The sequence below is a fragment of the Eufriesea mexicana genome, unplaced genomic scaffold, assembly GCF_001483705.2.
Source record: "Eufriesea mexicana isolate 0111107269 unplaced genomic scaffold, ASM148370v2 scaffold953, whole genome shotgun sequence".
Classification (NCBI taxonomy): domain Eukaryota; kingdom Metazoa; phylum Arthropoda; class Insecta; order Hymenoptera; family Apidae; genus Eufriesea; species Eufriesea mexicana.
Genome location: NW_016909094.1, coordinates 862,974 through 881,572, shown reverse-complemented (window position 1 = coordinate 881,572; position 18,599 = coordinate 862,974). Strand labels below are relative to the sequence as shown.

The 18,599-nt window shown below is 32.8% G+C and overlaps 1 protein-coding gene and 1 non-coding gene across 2 annotated transcripts in view; one reads left to right on the top strand and one right to left on the bottom strand.

Moving 5' to 3' along the window:
* Ca-alpha1T (Ca[2+]-channel protein alpha[[1]] subunit T) overlaps positions 1 to 18,599 on the bottom strand; it is a 295,869-nt gene that overhangs the window by 76,658 nt on the left and 200,612 nt on the right. Inside the window, exons 14-15 of the mRNA XM_017899591.1 lie at positions 17,964 to 18,167; positions 11,205 to 11,325 (exon numbers count right to left, since the gene is read on the bottom strand). Coding sequence (XP_017755080.1) covers positions 11,205 to 11,325; positions 17,964 to 18,167 — 325 coding nt within the window. The remainder of the gene's footprint in view (positions 1 to 11,204; positions 11,326 to 17,963; positions 18,168 to 18,599) is intronic.
* Positions 10,203 to 10,276, top strand: TRNAN-GUU (transfer RNA asparagine (anticodon GUU)). The gene has a single exon. It is a non-coding gene; the product is annotated as a tRNA-Asn (tRNA).

Here is an 18,599-nt window from a genome sequence, read left to right as displayed (position 1 = left end):
ATGGCGAAGATGGTCGAGAAGTGGTACCACTGTACGACAGTCTAAACAGCGTGTATGTACTCTCTGAATGGATAGAGCAAAGAAAAATTTTGTTGCACCAAACACGTAATTAGTTCATTACATATTAAACTGGATAATTATAATTATTATTCAATTTTAAATTAAATAATAAATCCAATTAATTACAGTATCGAATAATATTTGTAATACAGTATATGGAATAATTAGTCGAGAAAATTTTAATGGTCTATATAGTTCAAGAAATACTATAAAAATTTTGAAGAAAATTTCAGAGAATAAATATGCAAAGAAATGATTGCCGAAATTTTAACCCTTTGCACTCGAGAGACCCTCTGTCGCCATTTAATTAGATTCTAAAGATCGATGTTAATTGATATATCAAATTTAAAATTACCCAACGATGCGTGGAATATCGATGTAAAATAATTCTACGTCTTAATTTGCATATTTCTAATTTACCATTTCATGGCAGAAGCTTCTCGAATTACTATTTTTCTATAACGAAAAATCGCCGAGTGCAAAGGGTTAAATTCACAGAGTTCACTTTGCTTTCATAGGAACAAAATAGCATATGTGTATAGAATAATACAAGTGTGTAAAATATTACACTGACATACTTGTCCTTTTTAAAATTTATTTCGAAAGCAAGGTATTTAGAAAAATAAGGGCAAACTTTTTTGAAATGTTATTCAAAATTAGGATAATAATTTTGATCCACCCTTAGGAGTAATTTGTATTGAAAAATAATATTCTAGACTTTTTCAAGTATATATACTTCCAATGTGTATAAAATTCCAAACAAGTATTTTGTGATGAATTTTAATTCAGCAAATGGACAAGTAATATGAATATTATTTAATGAAAGCAATAAATATAAAATGCCAGTTACAACTTTTTGATAATGAAATTGTTTACTATTATGTATATATCAGACTCTATTTCCATTAGAATAGAAATTATAGAAATTATTAGAAATTAGAATTAGAATAGAAATTATTGAATTATTCATAGCTAAAATTATTGGAAAATATACTAGATTCAGTATTGCATATTTTTAAACCGTCTTAAAATTGGGGGAACACCTTTTACAAATATGTACAAAATAATTTCCAAAATGTAAAAATATTGTTTGGTATAAACTAAATTTTTTGATATCAGGGGGCAAAATATTTTAGAATAATAATTATAAATAAACTACTTAATAGATTTTCAGGATCTAATAAAAAACAATATGCTTGATTAAGTGGATTTAATAGAAAAATAGTAATCTTTGACTCTTTTAACCCCTTGAAACCTAACAGGATGGTAGTTTGAGTAAATAATATATAATATGTAAATAATAAATAATAAATAATAAATAATATACAAACAGGAAAATTCAAAACGCATGACATAAAAAATAATTATTTCTTTATCATGATTTCATTTGTGTTCCTAATACCAAAAACAAGAAATCAGATTTTCATATGAAACGAATTTTAATAATTATGTCATGCATGATCCTATTTAAAGTATTAAATTTGTAATATTACAATTTTCTAAAATTTTGTTTTCTATCAAAAATATTAAAATTTAAAATTTAAAACGTGATTCCATTAAAATTTACAAATATTAGAAAAGGAAAAAGATATTTTGACAATCGACGTATCATTTTTATGAGATTTGCTATGGTAATTATTTATACATAGAAATATAACAATTTGACATTTATGTCAAATATTTCGTGGCAAAAATGTCAATTTTCATGGCAAAAATATTCAAGGCACGAAGTTCGGCTTCGATTATGGAATTCATTACAAAATTCGGGTATAGAAACAAGACTCGAAGAAAAATCGAATGTCGAAAACTATAAGCATAAGAATGTGTGGCGATATCCTTTTTTCGCGATTTATCACCCTATAGATTTCTACCATCAAAAGACAGTCGCTCCATTTAATGCAGTTGGGTGAGACCTTTTACACGGTTTTGTCCGCGTTCGCGTGTCGTCGTTATAGGAAAAAGAGAAGTTTGGGAAGAGATCAAACGATTTAATGCGACTTCTCCTTTTTCCACCCTTTTTCAACCTCTTCTACCACTTCTACCTTTTTCTTCAAACAGAGCACGTCACGCGAGAATGGAAGCTGCCCGTTTCACTTGCGAGTACAGCTTGCATTTTTGAATCTCTATAACCGAAATTTTACTTCAGTCGATACAAAACTGATCGACCGTTATAATTTTAACTTCGTCATGGAAATTAAATGCTAATATGTGATATTATTATATACATTATCATATAAACATTGGTAAAAATTTCTAACTAGAATAGTACATATATGCCCATAATTATGAAAGTGGTCTAAGTCAAAATTAAAAAAAAATGAGTTTATCAGTTATTCCATACCGCATTATTTTAAACTAAATTAACCCCTTGCACACGAAAGATGACCTTCACCATTTTATAAAATTTGGAAGATCGATGTTAATTAATATATCAAATTTAATGTAATGTAACAGTATGCGAAGTATCGAAATCAAATAATTCTACAATTCTGTTATTATACAATTCTTTATTTACTGCTGAAAAAAGTATCGTCCGCTTTTTAGTAGAGAATCTTTGATTTTCTACTCTTCTCTAGCCAAAAAATCCAAAGAGTGCAAAGGGTTAATTCAATGCAGTTTTCACAATATTGTCAAAAATGAACCATTAGATAGTGGTTGTTATTTCAACATTACATGGAATTTATTTAGTGTTAATTATGAAAGTGGTCTAAGTCAAAAATTTAAAAAAATTGAGTTTATCAGTTATTATAAATCATCCGACAATGATAATGATAACACATATAATGGTAACACAATGTTTGACGAATAATGGTTAATTTTGAAAATGGTCTAAGTCAATTCAAACTTTGAAAACAACATTTTCGTATGAGATTCACATAAAATTTTTTAATTTTGAAAATGGTCTAAGTCAATTCAAACTTTGAAAACAACATTTTTGTATGAGATTCACATAAAATTTTACATTCATAATAAATTTTCATTATTCAGACTAATAAAATTCTAAATTAAAATGTTGCATAATATAAAAATATTTTTTAATTTATCTATTAAATATCTCGAATCAAAAAATATATGACTTAGACCACTTTCATAATTATAGGCACGTATGTAGATGTAGAATGTCTAATGGTAACATAATAGTACTATAAGGATATATGATAATAATTTATTATAGTTTATGCAAATGAATATTACTTGCGAGTACAATTTGGGCTTTGAATCTCTGTAAAAGAAATTTTATTTAATTCGGTAGAAAAATTATTTATGAAAATTAGATACTAAAAATTGTTATAATTGCTATATAATATTATATAAATTATTATGTACATATTTATATAAATGTTTCGAATTAGAATAACATATAGATAATTATATAGTATTATAGAGAATATTTAGTGGTAACATAGTAGTACTATAATAAAATATGATAATAATTTATTACAGTTAATGCAAATGCATATTGTTTGCGAATACAATTTGGGTTTTAAACTTTTACAAACGAAATTTAATTTTATTCGATAAAAATTTGCCATTAACTGTAACTTAAATTAATAAATAACAAATAACCAGATAGAAACTTAGAAATTAAAAAATTGGAAACTAATAAATAATGGATAAATAAAGAATTGGGAAATAATAAATAAATGCTATCTATTATCATACATGATGATAGTGATTGAATAATAATATTATAATAAGATACTATAGTAGTTTATTGTAATTTATTTAAACGCGTTTTACTTGCAAATACTGCTTGAATTTTAAACCCTTCTAACTAAAATTTTATTTTCTTCCATAAAAGAATTATTGTCAGTTTAAATTTTAGGTATAATATTAAGTATATTAGGCATAATAATTTTAGGTATCATATTAAGTATGTTAGGCATAATAATATTAAGTATAATAAAATGCAATATAAATTTTAAATCCCTATAACTAACATAGATATTCATGTCCATAAAAAAATTATGGTTGGTCATAATTTTCGTTTTAATATGAAAATCAGAAATCAGTAGCCATCAATTAACAATTTTGAACAAATTGTTATGGTATATTATTTAAGCTTACTTGTTGGCAATGGATTATTTAAATTTAATTATATACAAACAATTATTTTGTTTTTAAATTATTATACGCATTATTTGTAAACTATTTTATACCGTAATTTAAGTAATAAATAAAATAATAAAATACTGAATATTTTATAGGTACACGGTACTTTCTATACATTATTGTACTGTATGTACTTTGCATGTTTCAAAATATTACATAGGCATAAATACTCGAAATCTAGTAGTGAGTAAATAAAATGAAACTCGGAAAATATAGACATATGGGTCACTCTAAAATATCTAAATAAATTGGCTTTCATTGAATCTGCACAGATTTAATTCTTTATGGTCATTGCAACTACAGTCAATCACAAAAATATTCAAGCTCATATCTAACTTGAATTTTATATTCTGCCATTTAAAGAAATATATAATGTACACAAAGAATATTATATTATGCTAGAGTATAGTTGATATAGAGTATAATAATTTTGAATTAATTAATTTTAAATGAAGAAATAATAATTTCTTCAGAATCAGAGAGCGAAAGAAACGAAACGAATAATTAAATTGTACGTGTATTTGAATATTTTTATAATCGACTGTATACACATTAAAATATTATAAAATTGATTTCTGGAATTTGATATAGAATAAAAAATTAATTAATAAATTGTATTACACTTAAATTGTATTACACTTAAATCGTATTCCAATTGTTTCAAAATCTTTTACAAAATCATCATCCTAATTAATATACCTTTTAAATTAAACGATAAATTTCTTTCTTCTTGCACGATTAGAAATCAGTGACATAATATTTTAAATAATTCGTTCATTATATATTTTTATATAATTTATATTTTAAATATTTTAAAATATTTTAAATAATAATCCCTTAAGAATATGTGATTACACTTTCCAATTTTTCAATAAAATGTAATTTACTTACAAAATTATTAATAAGAAATCTGCAATCGTCTTAATCTTCACGAGGTAGAGATTTTTTATTTTACTTTGTTCCTATAAATAGCAAAATATTATGACACACTGTATAGTAAAACATATTATGCAGTAATAAAATTGGTATTTGTAATTATCAAACTTTTTACGAAATTTCTGAGTCTTAGATTATTTGAAATTTCTGCTTCTTCTTTTCTTATTTAAAATTTTTACTTTTTCTTAAATAGCAAAATATTATGACACATTGTATAGTAAAACATATTATGCAATAATAAAATTGGTATTTGTAATTACCAAATTTCCTACGAAATTTCTGAGTCATTTGTTTATTTTAAATTTTTGCTTTTCCTTTTCCTTTCCAGAGATCTTGATTTCCAGGTCGTTTAATTTCTAAATTCCAAATCAGATAAAGAAAGTTTCTCTAATAATAAGGTTCCTGATACTGAGACAAGTAGAAATACCTATTATAATATAGAAAAGTAGAAAAACAAATCTTATATTCCATTGTCATATACAGCTAGTAGACTTTTTAAAAAATAATTAAAATTTATATATTATTTAATATTATTAAATAACTTAATAATTTAATATATAATTTAATATTATTAAATAATTAAAATTTATATATTATTTAAATATTTTGGTAAAATTCACTTACTGTGGTTTCAAATTGGCCAAACTTCCCCTTTACAAACCATAGTATTCAAATCAAATGATATTCTAGGAAATTAAATTTTTTCGCTGAACGAAATTAAATTATTTTTAAATAAATGGAAATACTTTGATATACATATAAGTGATAGCAGTTTATGTCAATATAGAAGTACATATATATGTATATACACAAATATTATTAATTATTATTAATCATCGTGTAACACGTAAATGGGAATAAAAATAATTCCATGTTGTAGAGAACGTCTACATATGGTTTTAGAAAAAGGATACTCGATTCTTGAAAGCATATATAGGGTGTCCAATTTTAATCGGTAAATGAGAATTATCCGTAAGTTACCATATGCATAAAAATATTCGTAGTTAAAAATCGAATGATTTTTGTACTTTGAAGTACATAAGCTGGTGTTATCAGCTTTTTCTATTAATCTTTATATACATCAAAAACTTATTAATTTAGGTATTTTAATTTAGATATTGTCAGGTAACCATAATTCACTTATTAATATTATTTTAGTTTCTATGGCAAAATTAATGATATTTAAATTAAAGTATCTTCCAAACTGATAATTTTTCTATATATAAAGCTTAATACCTTTTCGTAGAGAATGTGATTTAAAAGAACAAAGTGGAACTTTACATAACCTCTACGCGCCCACCTAAAGAAAAACCAATTACCCTATATTTCTCCCAAACCCATTGAATTCGCATGTGAATCATTTTTTCATACAGCAGATCATCTACAAATAATTCGCATTTCTTGTTTCAACATGGACACCCGATATATGCCATCCATAGTGAAATTCATAGTGGAATTCCATAATGGGATTCAGCTAACAATAAAACCGTCGCCATTGCATCAAATGCCTCTCAAAACTAACTGGTTCTTATAATACCATCTTCCTCTGTTCAATATAACCAAAATATTTAAAATACCATTCCCAAAAAGAAAAATCGATGAATTAACGATAAACATCAAAAGAAAAAGAAAAATTATCGATGATACATATATAGTATAAACGATATAACTCTGAAGTGTGTAACCATGAAAAAGTAACTAGTTCTTATAACGCCATCTGTGTCTGTTCAATATAACCAAAATATTTAAAATACCCTTCCCAAAAAGAAAAATCGATGAATCAACGATAAATATCAAAAGAAAAAAAGAAAAAAAACATCGATGATACATATATAGTATAAACGATATAACTCTGAAGTGTGTAACCATGAAAAAGTAACTAGTTCTTATAACGCCATCTGTGTCTGTTCAATATAACCAAAATATTTAAAATACCCTTCCCAAAAAGAAAAATCGATGAATCAACGATAAATATCAAAAGAAAAAAAGAAAAAAAACATCGATGATACATATATAGTATAAACGATATAACTCTGAAGTGTGTAACCATGAAAAAGTAACTAGTTCTTATAACGCCATCTGTCTCTTTTCAATACAACCAAAATATTTAAAATACCCTTCCCAAAAAAAGATTGATGAATCAACGATAAATATCAAAAGAAAAAAGGAAGGAAAACATCGATGATACATATATAGTATAAACGATATAACTCTGAAGTGTGTAACCATGAAAAAGTACCATCGCGTTAAAGTTAGAGATCCCTGCGACCATTGAGCGAACATCAGGATTGTATCGTATAACAGGTAATCAGATTGCCGTTTATTTTTTCCAATGTAACGGGATGTCGTATGATCGAATGTAAATATTGTAAGGAGATGTGTGCGTATTTGAAACACGGTCAGGGCCAACAGCGATGAAAAGCAACAACAACGATCACTTGGGGACACATATCAGCATGCAAAGCGTACACAGAATGTGAACGATAATTAACATGCACGGCACGAGCGTACGATCAATCGAAGTTAAGCGATCAAAGCTGGAAAAAACGCTGATACGAAAAAAAAGGCAAAAGGTCGGCGATTTTTCCATCTATGCTGATGCGACAATCCAAACAATCTCAGGTCACAGAGACAATTGCCAACAACCTTCTACCAGGACGCAAAACGCAAGAAACTTCAATCACTTGTCATCTCGACGCCATGTCACACGGAAGAAATCGTGAAAGATACGTGGCAGCAGGCTAGAAGTGAGAGATTATGCACTTGCGACGACCACAACAAAGAACAATCAACAAGTAACAAATGCGAAGCTTCGATGCAAATTGCTGCTGCTCGTACGCGAGATACGATGCTTTACCGCGATTACCTGCGAGCAAAGAGCTTATATCACAGTTCTGTTTTACCGACCGAGGACAATTTAACAAGGAGGCATAGCGGACTCTCTGAAGCGATCGGCCATTTTCGTGCCGCGACGAGCGCTTGGTCAATCCTTATCTTCCGACACGATGGCACGACGGTGAAAACTATTTCGCAAGATGTGATGTAAGATCTTTCGTTCGTCGACTATCACCGCGTTCCTTCCACGGTTTCTAAACGTCTCGTACGCGAATCTCTCTTCCTCTTGTGCCATATAATTCCTTTATTTATCGGTGACAACATCGTGGTAATTTGTGATAAACATGTTAGACGGATAAAAAGCTGTATGTCTAATCGTTAAAAGGTTCGAATGAAACATGGAACAGCGATTCTCAACTTATGGTACGCGAATTAATTAATTAAATTGCATCAAATAAATTAAATTGCATCAAATTTTTGAATCATGAATAATAGAATATATTACTACGAATGAACAGTACTTACAAAGTTAATTGTTAGTTGAACATATATTAATTTGGTCAGATGAAACGGTTGAGAACTACTGAGAACTAATTATACAATTTACATTCTATTGAGCATTAATTCTAGCAAATATGTAAACCTAAATTTAAAGGAAGCTTCTTTATATTTTTCAAAATTATTTCTAATTTAAATTGTTTCATAAAATAAGTCTCTTTTTACCTATTTCTATCATTTAAGAATAAAATTTGCAAAATTCTTTATTCAAATTAACCTATATTAAACTTCGACACGATTATGCATTATCGATAAAATCGATAACTCAACGATATCTGAATCACGTATCGATATATCGCTATGATGTCGTTAAAACAAAGACAAGTGACTAAAAAAGGTTACAACGTATTAATTATAATTATAATTATAATGAAATCGTTTAAAATTTATTTATTTTTATTGAGACATATTAGAAAAAACATATTTTCTACTTTGGTTTTACTCCTGTTTCTCTATTTGAAAGAATTTTGAAAATAAATATTAAATATTTAATACGATTTATGATATACAGGGTGTCCCAGCAACGGCAGGGATGATTCTACGTGAAAAAACAAATCGAAAATAAAGAATAAAATTTTTTCATTCGAAGCTTCGTTGTCGAGAAAATAGACTTTCCCTATCCAACGAGTACGCTGGTACAATATGATGCATCCCAAAATTAGGTGTACTTGGTGAATATTCAAAGTCGATTTTCTCAACAACGAAGCTTCGAATGCAAAAATTTTATTCTTTATTTTCGATTTGTTTTTTCATGTAGAATCACCCCCTTTTCGATTGTACTGGGACACCCTGTATAAATCACTATATACATATGAGTCGTTCACTGCACAAATCGATTAACCTCACTTTTTGAAAAATCTTAAATTTAAGCGTCAAAGCACTTGGTATAGTCATAACTTTTTATATTTATAATAACTTTCCCTGATAATTAAGATTAACACCGTTAAACGACAAAAATTTTTTGGCCACTGAATAATAAATAATTTATTTCAGAGGTCGCTTTGATTAACTCCGTACTCTAATGTAAATCGTTGCAATAATGCAACTCAAATGCACTAGCAAGCCATGAATGATAACGGTGAATTTTTTAGTGCCGTCTTATCAGAATTTAAGTAAAATTTAGTAAAATTTAAATTTATTACTTTTTTCACTAGCCAAATCGATTAACTCTTCCAGTAACATAAAAATGGTAACATTACTAACGATTACCTTTTGGTTATTTTTCTTATAAATTTTATATACCGTTAGATGAAAGTTGCATTAGTATTTATGCATTCTACGATATTTATTTCGATTTAAATTATAAAGGGAATTTTAAAAAACAATATACATTATTTCATTGCATTTCTTCACTTTTGTTTTATGGAGTTAATCAATTTGTGCGGTGAACGGCTCATATTACTAACAATAAGTATTACAAATTCCTGTAATATATAAAATAGAACGTGTAATAAAAATTACAAATAGCTCGAATTAAATAAATACGATTCCAGTGAAAATACATTAATAAATACCTCGTTGCGAAATTCCAAACAATTTGATTACAATTAATAGTCCAATTTACTTCTATTTGCCATAACGATATCATAACGACATTATGTTTACATGAAAACATCGATAACATCTTGAACTATCAACAACTTTATCAATAACTACTTCCAGTCGTATGACAATCTGTATTAAAAATGAGAGACCAAATCGCCTCCGTGGCGCAATCGGCTAGCGCGTTCGGCTGTTAACCGAAAGGTTGGTGGTTCGAGCCCACCCGGGGGCGAATTTTTATTTTAACTTCCATCTAATCTCACCGTAAGAAAAAGTCAATTTATATCAGATAAAAATTAAAATACCGCATTTCATTGACAACAAAAGTAACCTAACCTAAAAGTAATCACCTAACGTCGAACGACGTGTCTGGCACCGTCGTCGTCCCTTTACCATAGAAATAACCGATGCACTGAAAACGTAACTCGACACTAAGAGGTTAAACATTATCCTTCGCGATATCGAACGCGAAACAGGTTTGCAGCAATGCAAAGGATAAACGGAAGAGGAGCACGCTCCTCCGATTAACAGATCGAACGGTTCGATTGGATTGGCGTAAGAGACGAATAGAAGCCGCATGGGAGAGAACGCGTGGCGGAAGCAAGACGCAAAAGAAAAGAAAGCAGCGTTGAAGCATGTTCCGAGGGCCAGCTCGACGCGCTGCGACGGCAAAAGTGCGCGAGAGATGGCGCCATTTTCAAACGCTTTACTCTCGCTAAGCAGCGACTGCGAATTAGACGAATACGAAAAAGCGAAGAAACATCATCTTAGGTTCGGTCGTTCGAATGATCCGTGGCCTCCTACCTCGATAATACGGCTGCATGCCATAAGAGAGTTTCGTTTCGTGTATGTATCTCTCATACGTTACCTTAGGCCTCGCGAAATCATAAAGTAGATGACACGGTCTGCGGTCTTACGAGAGGCTTTCGCCGTTCAATGACAAACGTGATATCATACGTATGTAATGTATGTATATAGGATATATATGTATATGTATACATATATATATATACATATATAGGTAACTTAGCATACGTGGATGTATAATATAAATATATAATATATAATATATAATATATAATATAATATAATATAATATACACTATATAGAGGAAAAAAAGCCCTCGAGAGATACGTGGAAAAGTATCCTTTGTAGGTACCTGAAACACCGTCACAATAGCCCAGAGTAACGAGTCAAAGTTTTTCCTATCACACTCGACGTCAGAGCTGCCTTTCATCGTTTCACAGAATTTGCAACCAAACAGGTTCATCCCGAGAATACTACAACACAACGAAACGTGCAATGTACTTCCTTATCCGTAAATATATAGATAGATAGATAGTATGAGTAGGGAAGATAGAGAGAGAGAGAGGAAATAAGAAGTGTAGTAAGAATCAGGGACGTAGAGAGAAGAGGGTGGGCCCGGGTCAGGTGGAGGATGGCATAATAGTAGAAAGAAAAAGAAATTAACTGAAAAAAAAAAGAAAATAGAAGAGAAGCACCTCTCGACTAAGGTAAATCGAGTCACTTAACAGGTAATTGTTTAAAAAGCCTAATGACGGTGCGCACGTCCTACTTCATGGCGCGTTCTAATGCAGACTTTCGTTCAACGGCTATTCTCTTTGGCAAAAAGCACGCAAAAATTTCGTCGAAAAAATACTGAATTTTTCAAACTTCTATTATATCATATAGATCACGAGTCTTCGACTAACAGTTTTTATTTACTACTGATTCAACTTGAGAATTTAATCATCCTATCTGTGATCAAGCTAGGTTCCAATAAGTGAATTCGAAAAATAAAAAATTATTTATCAAGCCTACGTTCAATTTTCTCGATAGTGGTATACACTACCAGCCAAAAGTATAGAATCTCGGCAAAAATCAGTATTTCGGAAAAATTTGGGAAAATTAAAAAATTCTAATTCTGATTCTTCCTTCTTTGTATTATGCGAAATAGGCATTCGGATTCTCGAATATTAACCTTCTGCAGTTCGTATTTCTATGCTGGAGAATTATTCCAGATTTAATTTCATTTTTGTATTTTTTCCAGCCAGTAGCGTACCTATGTATATTTCTGTTGGATCAAGTTATAACACAAAAGCTGTGTTTTATATATCGAAAATATAGAGAACGAAATATCGAGCCCAAATTGACAGACAACTAACTGCAAAAGGTTAGTCTTTCGTTTAGGTTCGTTTGCAGCTCGTATTTCGACGTTCGAAATCCTCCGTCTTACGCAAAGACAGTCACGAGTTACACATATTATATATAATAAAAGCACACGAGGTGAACAAATGTAACTCGATCATTTCGATTATTTTCATTAGCACTGTACCAGTTAAAAATTTGTTCTAAAACTATATTTTAATTAAATTATTTTTCAAATTTTCCTTCAAATTTTCAAAATTGATTTTAATTTTTTAAACGGAAGAAGATAATTTTTCCTATCTTTTAGGAAAATTTGGTTTTAGAACCAATGTATTAACACTAGCATAACTTAACCTAACCTAACTCAAACACAGAACATAGAATATAGATAGTATAGAGGGTAATAATTATAGTCACAAAATGAAAACAACTGGATAAACGTTTTGATTAATTTCATAGTTCTATTGACAGAACAAAAAATTTCAGTTAGCAACATAAATGATTAAAGTGATCAAGTTACATTGCTCACCCGGTATATAAACATACCAGAAAAGTTTCGGCTATATTAACGCTTGAAAACCCGGCTTTTGACGTATCGATATTCCATTTTCTAACACGTAATGCAGTAACGATAAGTTGTTACTATAAGAACAAATATCGACTTGCCACATCGAATACACATACAGCTTATCACAAACTGCCATGAGGAGTAGCAATAAATGATCATGCTTCTGGCCGATAGTGTATATTGCGATGAAACGATTCAACACCTATCGCATGGCTATCAGCTGATGATTATGCGTTCCTCGCCAAAGAACCGACCAACGGGCAAAAACGGCGATAAAAACATTGGAAAAATAATTTATACGATGCGAAGATACAAACGATACGTGGAACAAAATTCGCAGATAAAAATCCGAGTTTCGATAAAAATCAGGTATCGCGGGCTGGCATAGTTGGTTCGAACGATACAGCGTGCTCGTAAATTAGTTACTCAACGGCCCCGATTAACACCAAGATGGCGTCATAGATGGCGCCGCAGATGGCGCTGATAGGCAGCACTGTCCATACTATGTGTAGCTATAGGTACATATTGATCGCGTATATGGACACCGATTCCGATTAAATATGGCCATATATCCGGAATATGTATTATCAATGAAATTTCAAAATTTACAAAATTTGATTTCAAAATTTTTGTGAAAGTCTACGTTTTTCACGAATTGACTGATATTGTCCGATAAGCAATGATGCATATATCAGCACAAAAATGAAAAATAAGAGAGAATGAGTTGTACACATTCGTGACAAAATAATAGCACACCCTATGGTTATTATTTTTGGTATTTTTCGATCGATTATACAGGAAATTTGATTTTAGAGAGGAAAACTGGTATTATAAAGTCTCGAAATTCAGCCAAGATTTGAATTTCGCGCCATTTGTGCGGTAAAGTGTTGCCAACGGAAGAAAAGTACAGCTTGTCAGCTGACAGTTCAAAATGACTAAAAATGGAGCGCTACACGAAAGAACAACGTGTCTTCACTGTTGAGTAATATTTACAATTCTTATTTAAAAGCCTGTGTTTTCTATCAAAATTATTTCTTGCGTGAATTTTGGAACGTTGTCAACAAACATATCGGAAAAAAATTATTATTTTTTAAATACTTTCGTTAATATAGGAAGAATCAACTATAGGGTGTGCTGTCATTTCGTTGCATACTGTATAGTAATATATTTTCATTTAAATAATACCGGACCCTATTCTTCATTTTTAAAAATTCATATTTTTGGTAGATATATTAACATTTTTTGAACAATGAGTTTTATCACAGTACAATTTTAAAACAACACATAATTCATTTATAATAATTTTTGCAGTGCATGGTCTATATTTATGAAGCCAAACATATGTAATCTTTTTCCTGAATTATTCCATATTTTTCTGCTTTTCATCAAACTGACGAGTTTTTAATTAATTCAAACATGAATTTGATATTTTAATCGAAATACCCATAATCCAATTGTGATACCTTTTTAATATAAAATAAAAAATATAAAAGATTTAATTTCTTCTGCTTCGGAAATTTTTAAATCAATGTCGAAACATCGACTATGGCTGCCATAAACAACATCGAATTTTACTCGGACCAGGCATTAATCAGATTCGCGGCCATATAAGCGGATGATATGTATTTACGACCAAGTAATGAAGTTATTACGAATAAGGACAACTCCCAGTTCGAATTTTATCCCTAAAATTCACAGTGTGTACGAAAAATTCCACAACTATTTCGACACGTACATTCCCAAAAATAAATTTTTCAAAATCCTACTATTTATTTCGTTCAAATTTAAAGCACACGCAATACCGTTTAACTATTACTGAACTTAGACGTAAAAAGACATCTAATTAATAGTCTGAAAGTAGGAGCTGACAGTAAAAGGGTTAAGTACCATTTGCTCCAAATTTACTGCCACTAAATTCCATTTAGCACCTCGAGCATTCGAAAGCACTCGAGCTTTATACATTATCAACAGTAGCCAGCAGGAAGGAACGAAACTTCAACCTGGCATCGTATTTCCCTCTGAATATCTCGAATTACGATTACATTTCGAAGAAGCTGCTCATCGAGACGCTGGTACACTTAACCGTTTGAGTCCCAAGCAGCGCAATCGTGCTGTTCAGATTTCATGTCCAGAAAACCCAGCACATTTCGAGCGTTCTCAACAGCTGATGGTGCGTCACTGATTGTCCAAGTCGAAGCACTATCGCGCTACTTGGCCATTCATCGCCATAATATAAACGAAGCGCTATCGCGCCGCTTGGGATATCTCGACATAAAATAGAAGAAGCGCCATCGCGCTGCTTGGGTATATTCGTACCCAATTAGAGGCAGCGCGCCCGCGCTGCTTGGAATTCCTCGACAGTGCTTTTTCCAATCCTTCTGGGACTCAAACGGTTAAATTTCGAAGCCGGTTCCAAATATAACCGTGTGAGTCCCAAGCAGAGCTTAAGACTTTCGGAAGAAGACGGCCGAAAAACCCTGAACAACGCGATAATGTTTGCCTTAACCCCTTGGCTACTGTGGACACCTATAGGCGTTTAGAAATTTTGCGTTTGTGGCACGAAGGGCGAATATAGGCGCTTAGAAATTTGCGTTTGTGACACGGAGAGCGCCTATAGGCGCTTACAAATTTTGCGTTTGTGACACGAAGGGCGAATATAGGCGCTCAGAAATTTGCGTTTGTGACACGGAGAGCGCCTATAGGCGCTCAGAAATTTGCATTTGTGACACGGAGAATATCCATGGGCGCTTAGAAATTTTGCGTTTGTGACACTAAGGGCGAATATAGGCGCATAGAAATTTTGCGCTTGTGACACGAAGGGCGCCTATAGGCGCTCAGAAATTTGCATTTGTGACACGGAGAGCGCCTATAGGCGCTTAGAAATTTTGCGTTTGTGACACGAAGGGCGAATATAGGCGCTTGGAAATTTGCGTTTGTGACACAGAGAGCGTCCATGGGAGCATAGAAATTTTGCTTTTGTGACACGAAGGGCGCCTATAGACGCTTAGAAATTTTGCGTTTGTGACACGAAGGGCGCCTATAGGCGCTTAGATATTTTGTGTTTGTGACACGAAGGGGGCCTACAGGTGCTTAGAAATTTTGCGTTTGTGACACGAAGGGCGCCTATAGACGCTTAGAAATTTTGCGTTTGTGACACTAAGGGCGAATATAGGCGCATAGAAATTTTGCGTTTGTGACACGAAGGACGCCTATAGACGCTTAGAAATTTTGCGTTTGTGACACAGAAGGTGTCTATATGCGCTCTGCGTAGTTTGGTTTTCTGACACGAAGGGAGCTTGTTTTCACAAAAATGGCGCACATGGTAACTCAATTCCTGCCGTATGATATGGCCACTACGTATCAAAGTCTGCCGTAGTCAAGGGGTTAATCGAATGCGACGAAGTTCAAACGGCGCGATAGCGCTTATTTAATTTTATGTCGAAAAATCCCAATCGTCGCAATAGCGCTTGTTGGTACTATGTGACGTACGTGCATCAGCAAAGTTGAGCGCGCAACTTCGACTGAAGAGCGCGATCGCGCTGCTTGGGACTCAAACGGTTAAACTGCACGAGCGCGATGTATCGTCGGAACCAATGAAACGTGGATGAAGAAAGAAGAGAAAATGGCCGCAAGCCGATGACGATTGGGGTGAACGATTGGTGGACCGTCGCATGATCGCGCGGAATAGCGAGAGGCCGTGTAGTATAATGAAATAACCGAAAAGAGATACATATTATCCATTCGCAAGCTGTCTAATATCGATGACCACACCGAGGCGCACTTTGTAGGCACTTAGAGAGTACATAGCATAAAAAAGGGGAGAGACGGGGCAATAGAATAAGATAAAAGACGTACGAATACACGAATAATCAATAGGTAATAGTAGATATATATATATATACATATAGCTCTCATACTCGTCGCTAGATAAAAGCACCATGCACAAATGAAAATATATATATATTCATATACGTATATATATATATATTCATATGGATATTCATATGTATATAACAGGTGTCCTCTAGTAATAAGATGGTAAAAAAACGAAAGAAGAGAGGTAAAAGAAAAACGAGAAGTAATATACACGTTCGATGCCTCAAGCCATGAGAAAGGGCCAACAAGACACCCCTCGTAGACGTGCCAACAAACACCCATCGTCATTACCATTACAACGTCATAAAACGCTGCTCGCAAACGCAACAGTGTCAGTAGTAATAATGTACGAGAACTGCTGCGACTCGGTCATCTATGTGAGATGCATTTACGCGGCGATCCATATGCCGTGAGAGAAGGTAAAAAAGCGCATAAAGAAGAAAAAAGACAAAGGAGTATAAAACGGAAGACATAGTCACCTAATACACTTCGTGTTCGAAGGGCAGTGACATACAAGCTCCAGCTCCTGGTGGAAGCTCGGAAGCGGACAAGAAGCTGTTCTCAAAATACAATAAATGTCAACGAGACCCGGCTTGGAACGCGAGGATCCCGAGCTCGCGCGATGATGAAACGGCTCTACAAGCGCTAAACTCTGATCGAATCTCTGATCCACGAATATCACGCACCGCCGACCGACCGTTGATCGACGATCTCGTTGACACTTAGAACGCTCTGTTTCTTTAAATGGTCTCTCCACAATTCGTAATAGTCCATCGATAATCCAATGATCTCAATTCGCTTTGGCGGTCATGCAGAACGTTATGCTGATGAGATGATTATCTGAACGGGAGTTAAACGCGCCACGTATCGATCCGTGAACGCGTGACGCGGTCCTCTAGCCATCTCTTAGCGATCTCTCAGCGATCTCTTAGCGATCTCATTCAGATCCTTTACCGATTCTCTACCGATTTTCTACCGATTTTCTACCAATTTTTTACCGATTTTCTACCGATTTTCTACCGATTTTCTACCGATTCTTTACCGATTCTTTACCGATTCTTTGCCGATTCTTTGCCGATTCTTTGCCGATTCATTGCCGATTCTTTGCCGATTCTTTACCGATCTCATTGCGATACTTCAACGATTTCTTTGAAGATTGTTTAAACGATTTCTTAGCGATTCGCGCGTCAGGTCGAGACCGGGACATGATGACTGCCGCGTAACGCGATCGTTGAACGGGTATTTCCGATTTCTAAGGAGCGACGTTGCGACAATCGCGACACAATTCCCGAGCACCGTTGGCTAAAGGAAAAGGGAACAACTTACCTGAATATAAAGATGAAAAGTACTAAAAGGGAAAAGAATACGGCAACGTTATCCATGGTGCGCAGCATCACGAACAGCTGTCGCCGGAGGTTCGGTAGGAAACGCACGAGCTTCAGGATTCTCAGTAGCCGGAAGGTCCTCAACACGCTCAGCCCGGAACTGCCGCTCCTCTCCTCCACGAACGCTTGACAAATCTCCACCACGCTAGACGTTTAACAGAAAATTCAAAAGGTTTTCCCTTCCTCTTTTTCGTATTCTTTGCAAGGGCTTTTCGCATCGCGAGATTTGGGTTAATGCGAAACTTTTTCTACGCGTTAGCCTAATTCTCAGAGGAATTTTGTTTAATCGAGAGAGAGAGAAAGGTTGTTATTGGTCAAAGTTTCTTGGTTTTGTTCTTTCACGTGACGAAATTGTTTCGTTTGTTTGTTATCTTTTGACCTTTGTCGTGATCAATATGTATGCGATGTTAAGTAGTTTGGCTGTGAATTGTTCCGACATCAACGTCTAAAGGAACAATACGAGACTAGTTAACCCTTTGCACTCGAGAGGCGCCTTTCAGTCACCATTTGATAAAATTTCGAAGCTCGATATTAATTAATATATCGAATTTAAAATAATATAACAGTGTGCAAGGTA